The sequence below is a fragment of the Arachis ipaensis genome, chromosome B2 (genome assembly GCF_059453495.1).
Source record: "Arachis ipaensis isolate K30076 ecotype BB chromosome B2, ASM5945349v1, whole genome shotgun sequence".
NCBI classification, from domain to species: domain Eukaryota; kingdom Viridiplantae; phylum Streptophyta; class Magnoliopsida; order Fabales; family Fabaceae; genus Arachis; species Arachis ipaensis.
Window position 1 is genome coordinate 3,891,840 of NC_142437.1, and position 9,070 is coordinate 3,900,909.

General features: G+C 38.5%; 2 protein-coding genes and 1 pseudogene across 2 annotated transcripts; 2 read left to right on the plus strand and 1 right to left on the minus strand.

Moving 5' to 3' along the window:
* Window positions 1-1,338: 1,338 nt before the first annotated feature.
* Window positions 1,339-6,388, plus strand: LOC148572852 (putative disease resistance protein At3g14460). Its single transcript, XM_088505502.1, has 4 exons — window positions 1,339-5,233; window positions 5,481-5,599; window positions 5,683-5,797; window positions 5,933-6,388. The coding sequence occupies exon 1, from the start codon at window positions 3,675-3,677 to the stop codon at window positions 5,217-5,219; it is 1,545 nt and encodes a 514-aa protein (XP_088361628.1). The 5' UTR covers window positions 1,339-3,674; the 3' UTR covers window positions 5,220-5,233; window positions 5,481-5,599; window positions 5,683-5,797; window positions 5,933-6,388.
* On the plus strand, window positions 1,559-3,675 carry LOC148572853 (putative disease resistance RPP13-like protein 1). Its single transcript, XM_088505552.1, has 2 exons — window positions 1,559-3,576; window positions 3,669-3,675. Exons 1-2 carry the CDS (start codon window positions 1,559-1,561, stop codon window positions 3,673-3,675), a joined length of 2,025 nt encoding a protein of 674 aa, XP_088361678.1.
* Window positions 6,389-6,769: 381 nt separating the features above from the next.
* On the minus strand, window positions 6,770-9,070 carry LOC148572854 (uncharacterized; annotated as a pseudogene).

Sequence of the window (9,070 nt, forward strand, 5' to 3'; positions counted from 1 at the left end):
CTATAGAAAATTGTCCACAGTTGAACAGGTGACCATTTGAAAAGCGTGACCAGTTATAGCCACATTTTTCAGCTTTTCAGTACACTTCTAATTAAAACATGGTATAAGACAAATTTTCTTGTAGTAATATAACCGGAAAAAAAAAAAAAAAGAAAACTGAATTCAATTTGGTTGTACTCAACTTAAGAATATGGATTAACAATTTGGTTGTCTCTACTAGCTAGGAATATATTATTGAAAAAGTAAGGATATAATGGATTATGTTTTACAAATGTAACCTTACTTCATGTATTAGAGCATGAATTCCATAAGTAATCTGCAGGATCAAGCATCATGATCTTAACAATCTTTAATCTGACTGCTCAAATAATTGCATTTATTATTGGTTGCATATTTCACTGTCATTGATTTTTGGTATCAATATTAGTGTGAAATATAATTTTCATATAGATTTGTTGTCATGCAAGTATATTTGCTACTAATTATTTTATTTTCTGAGTAATTACCCAAATCAGTCCCCAAGGATTTTAAAAGTGGACACTTTAGTCCCCAAGAAAAATTAATACACAGATTAGTCCCCAAGGTTTTATTTTGGCGGACAAATCAATCCCAGTTCATTTTTCGGGCAAAGTAATTACCAAAATCAGTCCCTAAGGATTTTAAAAACGGACATTTTAGTTCCCAAGAAAAATGAATTGGGGACTGATTTGTCCGCCAAAGTAAAATCTTGGGGATTGATCTGTGTATTAATTTTTCTTGGGGACTAAAGTGTTCGCTTTTAAAATCCTTGGGGACTGATTTGGGTAATTACTCTTATTTTCTTTTACAAAATGTACATATTTTCTTTTATTAACCGTACTAGCTATTACCTTGGTTGTGCAAAAGTTTGAAACCTTGCTCAAGTTGCAATTTTCATTTGTTACATCTCTCTCGGAAATAAAAACACGAAAAATGATCATAAACTAAGCATAAGACGTTTGTTTGGAATGCTAAGAATTAGAATTCATTGAAGAATTGAATTTTTTTTATTGTTTTGGAACAATTTAAAATGAATGATTTGAATTTTTTTGAGAATTTCAATTCTCATCTTTCGACCAAAAGGGAATTCTAATTTTCAAATTTACTCACACACTCTTTAAACTTGAATTCTATTCTATTAATATATTATAGTCATTTCAAATTATAGAATTGAGTTTCAAATATAAATAAATTTTTTTCTTAAAAGAAATAGAGTTAAATGGTTTCCAAACAACTTCACAAAGGTGCTTAAAGACAGGTACCGCGTGAAGCCAATGTCTAAACACTTAATTTCCACGAAGACTAGTTTCCATTGGTCACGCTCTAGATTTTTTGAATACTTTGTTTCATCCTTCAAAGAAGAAGAAGAAGAAGATAAAAATGAAGTCAACTGCAAAGTCAGCTATGCACTCCACTGCTTAAAATTATCCCCTATTATTGCTGAATACCTTTACCTTGCAGCATTATTGCACTCTCTTCTTTACATTCTCAAAATCCAATCACTCACTCATTCATTTCCTGTTGTTGTGATCATCATACCATGGCTGGACCACTATTTTCTGGAGGTTTAGTTTCTGGCTTGGCCAACGTTGTTCTAGACAGGCTCAGTTCACATGAGTTTGTCTTGGTGTGGGGCAACAAGCTGGTTGAGAGGCTCAGGACTGCTATCCGGGTTGCAGAAGATCTGGCTGCTAACATTGAGCAGGAGCAGTTTGGAAACGAACTTGTGAGAAAATGGCTTGATAGTTTCAGGGATGCTCTCTACACTGCTAATGATTTGCTGGACGATGTGCTCACCAAAGCCGCCACTCAAAAGGTGGTACGTTTCTGGCGCTTTAACTACGTCAATCCTGAAGGTAGGCAGACAGTAGTAGATAAGATGCAAGAGGTGGTTGAAAGAATAGAAGAACTTGCGAAAAGGGAATCTAGCCTTGGTCTCATATTTATTCCAACGGGTAGCCCCTCATTGAGATTGAGACCTCCATCCACTTCTCTTGTGAAGAGGAATGTGTTCGGCAGGGATGGTGACCAACAGGCACTAATCAAGATGCTCAATGACAACAATCATCATAACTTGTCCGTCATCTCTATTGTTGGTATGGCCGGGGTTGGTAAAACTACTTTAGCACAATGCCTGTACAACAACATGGATGTGAGGATGGAGTTTGATCTAAGAGCATGGATTTGTGTTTCTGAACATTTTGATGTTGTTGACGCTACAAAGAATATTATAAAACGGATCTCTTGGGGTGTTTGTAGTCTTGACAGCTTTGATTTACTTCAACAAGATTTGAAGGAAAAACTGTTAGGAAAGAAGTTCTTCATTGTTTTGGACGATGTTTGGAGTGAAGACGCTGACAAGTGGAATAGTTTTATCACCCCTTTTCAACATGGGAGAAAGGGAAGCACTATTCTTCTAACTACCCGCAAGGTAAATGTTGGTTCAGGGATCCAAAATTGTAACTCATACCCTCTTGAGAAACTGTCGGATGATTATTGTTGGTCTATTTTTGCGGATAATGTATTCTTTCCTAAATTAAATGGGAGTTCAGACCTCGAAAGAATCGGCAGAAAGATTGTCGAGAAATGTGATGGCTTGCCGTTAGCTGCAGAAACACTTGGAAGCTTTTTGCGCGCAAAGCATGATGCGAGGGAATGGAATAAAATACTATCGAGTAACATTTTGCAAATTCCTACGATAGAAAATAAGGTTATGTCTTCATTATTAACAAGTTACTATCATCTGCCGACATATTTAAAACAATGTTTCATTTATTGCTCGTTGTTCCCAAAAGATTATTATTTTGATAAAGATGAACTAATCTTGCTGTGGATGGCCGAAGATCTGTTACCACCACAACGGCGGAGAGAGAGTTTAGAAGAAATTGGTTGTAAGTGTTTTGATGAACTAGTTTCCAGATTATTTTTCAGAAAGATTCAATTTCATCACAATTATTTTGTGATGGATGATATCTTGCATGAGTTAGCAATACATCTTGCTGGAGAATTCCATTGCAACTTGGAAAACCTTGGTGAAAATGAGGAGATAAAGATTCAGACTCGGTATTTGTCCTTTGGAATGTTGAATAGTCGTAATTCCATTGCTAAATTGGAAAATCTAACGACATCCTTGTGTGTGGACGATTTGTTTAGCATGGAAAGCATAGCATCAAATTTAAAAAACTTGAGAGTTTTATCCTTTTGTAAACTTGATGTATTGCCTGAAATAATAGGTGAATTGATTCGTTTACGCTATTTGAATCTCTCTTGGACAAATATTAAGACACTGCCAGAGTCGTTGTGCAACTTGTACAATCTACAAACATTAATGTTGTATGAATGTACCAAGTTGACCATGTTGCCTAGTGGCATGCACAAGCTTGTGAAGTTAAGGCATCTTGATGTTAGGAAAACTCCTTTGAAAGAAATGCCGGGAGGAATAAGCAAATTGGAAAACTTGCAATTTTTAAGTAGCTTTGTTGCGGGCAAGCATGAAGATAACGGAATCCAAGAAGTAGGAGGGCTTGCTAATCTTCACGGATCATTTGAGATTAAGAAGTTGGAGAATGTTGTTGACGTCAGCCAAGGAAGGAGTGCAAGGATAATAGATAAGACGCACATCGACGAATTATGCTTGGAATGGTCTTCAGCTGCTAATGTGGTTCAAAACACAAACAGAAAGAGATATACTGGAGAGCTTGCAAGCGCACGATGACTTGAAAGTGTTGAAAATCAAGGGATACAAGGGTACAACATTTCCAGATTGGTTGGGGCACTCTGCCTTCACCAATATGACAAGTGTATCTCTGGTGTCTTGCAACAATTGCTTCAAGCTGCCTTCACTTGGAGAGTTGTCATCTCTAAAGTCCCTGCGCATTGAAAGGTTTGATCAACTCAGGAGTATTGGCATGGAGTTGTACAAGAACGAAGGGGATCATCATTCTTCGCATATTCCACCATTTCCCTCACTGGAGACATTGGAATTTCATGATATGCCATCTTGGGAGGAGTGGCACTTACCTGACTTTGAAACTTTTCCTCAACTCCAGAAGCTTCAGTTAACAAATTGTCCAATGTTGAAGGGCGATATGCTTAATGGCGTATTCTTGAGGATGGTTTCTTCTTTGTCAGATGGTTTGGAAGTTCGCAAACTACATATATCAGAAGTTCCAGAGGGATGGAATCAAGAGATGATACTTAATGGCTATACTTTATCAATTAAGGGATGTGTGTCGGTGGTGGATTCTGCGTTTAAGGCAATGAGCAACAACCATCTAAGTCACCTCCAAGAAATGCACATCTCAGGGTGTTGGTCTGGTTTATCCTTTCCGGGCAATTCTTTACCCAGATCTTTGCAAAAGTTGAAGATCATGGATTGCAGAAAACTGGAATTCCCCCAGCAACAGCCGGAGCAGAAGTATGATTTGGTAGAGCTACAAATTGAAGACAGCTGCCATTCACTTACCTCATTATCATTGGATTCCTTTCCCAATCTCACGAATCTCGAGATATCGTTGTGTCTGAATCTGGAATCAGTTTCAATGTCAGAGCCACCGCACGCTGCTCTTCAACGTCTCACCATCAATGGATGCCATAAATTAGTGTCATTTGCAGGAGAAGGACTGGCTGCACCCAACTTGACTCATCTCAGCATCACATATTGTGACAAGTTGGAGGCATTTCCGAGTCACATGAATACTCTTCTTCCAAGTTTACACTCTCTCTGCATAGGAGCTTGCCGGAAAATCTGTAAGGTGCCAGAGGGTGGTTTTCCGCCTAACTTGAAAGAGCTTGTTTTGGAAGGTAGCGACGAGCAAATGAAGGAGCTATCATGGATGGCCAACTTAGGCGCCCTCACTAAGCTTACTATGGATTTTTCTTGCGTGAGGTCATTCACACAGGTTGGTTTGCTGCCTTGTCTTCCCTCCCTTACCACTTTGCACCTTTGTTACTTTCAAAATCTGGAGACTTTGGAGTGCAACCAGCTTCTCGGCCTCACTTCGCTCCAACAATTACACATTTCATATTGTCCAAAGCTGGAGAAGATGGAAGGAGAAAAGCTGCCTTCCTCTCTCTCACTACTCAAAATTCAAGACTGTGATTTGCTGGGAGAACTCTGCAAGAACAAACATGAACCAATTTGGCCTAAAATTTCCCACATCCCCACCATCGAAGTCAATGGGCAACAAATTTCTGAATAGAGATTTCTGACAAGGTAATACTCTAATCTTTCATGTTTGTCATACCACAGTTAAATTCATACATGCTTAAATGATACTTCTTAACACATATTTTTCTATAAAATTGCATTTAGAGCAGAACAGAAGATATTAATTAGTAATTACCATGAATTAAGAGTTCATTCTGGGTGGTTAAGTGGACTAATATGTTAGGAATCGTAAGACTTGATTTCTATTTTAGCTTCAAGTTGGTACTTTATTCCTCGCCATATTTTACTTCAGGTTGGAGAAATATGCTGGGAGAGAAACTGCCTTCCTCTCTGTTACTACTTCAATTCAAGACTGTCTGTTGCTTGGAGAACACTGCAAGAAGAAGAGTTGCTGCTAAACTCTGTATGAAGGTAACTATAAACTTAATGGATCTATAGGTAGTGATACTTGAGATTGCTCTATTTAGTAACATTTCTTATGGATACCTACTCAGATTTTCCAGGGGCATGAAGAGATGGGTAACTACTAGGGTCAACCTAAGGATCTGCTTTCTTTATGGATTCCACCATTAAAGTGTGCATTAGGCAGCAATTCAACTTGGTGAGCATGTAAGTACGTTTGTAAAATATTCTATTGCAGTATTGTTATTTTTCTCAAGCTGAATTTTTCCCTTTCAATTCTGTTTTTGAAGCTAAAAAGGAAGGCAACAAACTTGATCTCATCCTTTTGTATTTATTATGCAGATCATTTTCCTTTATGTGAGCAAACACTTTTTGGGGTTCCTCTCTAAATTCCCATTAGTGTATTAACCTCATCAAGTGAACGATCGAATGGTCAAATCTTTTCTTGTCTAAGTGGAGATTCTTCACTCATAGTACTTCAATTTCGAGGTGTGGTTGTGATCTGAGCTCTCAAGTCGAACTGCCAGAAAGTCTGTAAACAAGCATCATTGATTTCATTTTGTTGATGTGTATGTGTCCTTGTACAAGAGTTGTATATGTATGCTTATTAGTACTTCTAAGTTTTGAGACATCTTTGTAGCTTTGATTTGGATAATAGTATACCTATATACCTTCCTGTGGGTTTTTTTGATCTCTCACATTGAGAGGTTTTTTCCCACATTAAACTTTGGTGTTCTGTTTTTCTGCATTTTCTTCAATATTTTACTGCTATTAACTATTATCATAGTGTGACTATATTATGTTTGCCTTTGTCAGGTCCATTCCCTTCCCACTATTCTTAGATTGAAGTCAAATATAATTGAGTATATTGCTTATGAACCATAAATATATAGGATTCTCACAAGATTAGAAGCCTAAGCAAATCATATTAAGGTGCTTAATGTTTCCAAATGCACACAAAAGGAGAAAATCTTGGTTTCTAGCTTGGTGGAATATGCCATATAACCTAAGGAAACCAAATTCAATTTGGTTGTATCAACTCAAGAATATTGATTAACAACGCTGCTAATATTTAAAACTGAAAATAATGCATCAACTATTAATTAGCCTAAAATGTTTTCATAGGTGTATACAAGAACTAATATCTTGGCATATACACTTTACTGGAATACAAAAATGAAAGTGAAGAATCATCCTCTTCCAAAAGGGAATATAATTCATTAAGTATTTTCATGGCATTGTCAGCGGTTAAAATGCTTTAAACAAGAGTTGGCTTGGCTGATCAAGAAGATCCAAGAATGACAACAAACATTTTCTTTTAAAAATATGAAAAACAGAAGATCATAACACCATACAAAGTTGAATTTGCTGCATCACTTATAAGTAAGAACTTAGTAATTTACTTCTTACACATCCCCATCCATCATTTTGGGTTTCTACACTGAGTCCCTTCCGCCCAATATCAAATTGTTCGCTCAAACCAAGTTCTGCCATGAGAAGACAAACATGAGTGAGAAATTCTCCTCCTCTTCGGAGTTGCTGAGCATGTGCCTCCCATTCACACTGACTTGCAGCATAAGTAAGCATCTCTATCCACACATTACAAATCACTTCCCATGAAACTCTCTGATCTTCAATCTGTGAAGCAAGGCGGCAACCTTCATGGAGCAAAGACTTGCCAGTCTTTTCCACTCGAAGTTGTTCGAGTGGCTGGTGACACTGCGTGTACATTTGAATCAGCAATGTTGAAGCGCTTGCAGCATCTTTCACCGGCAGCTGCTCACGCTGCAATATCCTTATGGCTTCCCTGAAAGTGTTCCGAACGTGAGTAATCCTGTTGATCCATTTAGGCAGCATGAGTGGACGCAGGAGTAAAAGATACAACATATAATTTGATATTCTTTTGCTCACTTCCCTGTAGTCCTTTTCGGATTCTTCTGTTCTAGAGTGGTAGCATATATCAGTTGCAATATGCCAAATGAGTAAGCTATGACCGAATTCCACCTCAACACTCCAGCCAATATTTTTTATTGAAATGGAAGCATTGTCACCTTTATAAGAGAGCAATTTCTTGAGAAAATTGTAATCAAATCCTTGTTCTTTGTACAGCTCTTGTTTTTGTGTGAGATGTTTAAAGATAAACTGTTTGAGATCAGCATCAGCATCTTCCCATGTCCTTTGCCTGTATAATTCCATCACAAAGTAGCTTCTGAAAAGAAAATCATTTCGAATGCATCTTGTTACCCTCTTCTTCATGCAAAAATTCAACAAGTTGTGTTGAGCTAACTGCCCTGACCACCTTTTCCGACAACGAGACAAAACCCAGCATATGAAATTCTGCAGTGAACTATGCTTGTTGACAACTAGCCAATTCAAAGTCCAATCCGACAAAACAAGGGACACAAATGCATAAAGCTCGAGTAAAAAAGCCCCAATAAATAAACAATATGTTATAGGAACATCAACCCTTGAGTACTCATGCTCATGAACATTAAGGAAGACAACATATGAAGCTAAAGCAGACACTATGGATAAAACACAAAACGAAAAATGAGACCTAGTAGAGAGTAAATTATAGTTGATTTCGTGTAAAGCAAGTCATACAAAAACAATTGGTAGGTTCGCTGACCCTCAGCGAACCTTAGGCTCAGATTGGCATAGAGACGCTTGAGAACAGGAAACAAGTAGTATCCTCTGTGAACATACTCCAGCTCGGCATTGGCATAAGAAAGCTTGAGATTTGGAGGTTGTATGGCCGGAGCGGAGAGCAAAGATTCTTCAAGTTGTTCGGCGCTAGCGGATCTCAGAACCCAAGTGCGCTCTGCATACTTAATGATCCCGGAAACAAACACTGCAATGGCTATAAAAGTCAAGGCAGTGGTGCTCCAAGATCTTAAGTAGATGTAGAAGGCCACGGAAACTTGGACAAGTAGACCGAGCAAATGGCGTAGCCATAAGGTGTTGTCTTCTAAGGCGTAAGCAGTGATTGTGTCGGGGCCGCCGAGATGGAGGAGAAGGAAGGGAGCCCAAATGGTCTGCAGGGCGTGGTTCCTATCTTGTGTGCTCGCGTCTCCTTGGTTGTTGGCAAGTGTGCCCAAAGAAACCGTGGCTAACCAATCTGCTGACAAATATGTTACCCAAACGACGAAGCGGATGAAGCCACCACGGGCACGCTTCCTCCATGAGCCACAAATGATGAGGACAACCTGCCATGTTAGGCTTAGCAAAACCAGCCCCCTCAGCTCCCATTCGTTCCACAGATGTCGCACGTGTTCTGGGAAGATCTCCATGTTCTCAATTAAAAATACACTTGGAAGTAAGAACGTGAACCTCTCCAAGCTCCTCTGTCACGGTTTTTATGGTGCACAAGTGCTGAAAAGACTTAGAGGCTAGACAGAGGTCTTGATTGTTTTGTTTTGTCACAGTTTAAAACGCCTCAAAACAGTGGCAAAAGGATGAATCGACTACCTTTTTAGTTTT

Coding starts and splice junctions, on each gene's coding strand:
- LOC148572853 (XM_088505552.1), top strand. CDS start 1,559: ATGGCTGGACCACTATTTTCTGGAGGTTTAGTTTCTGGCTTGGCCAAC.
- LOC148572852 (XM_088505502.1), top strand. CDS start 3,675: ATGTGGTTCAAAACACAAACAGAAAGAGATATACTGGAGAGCTTGCAA.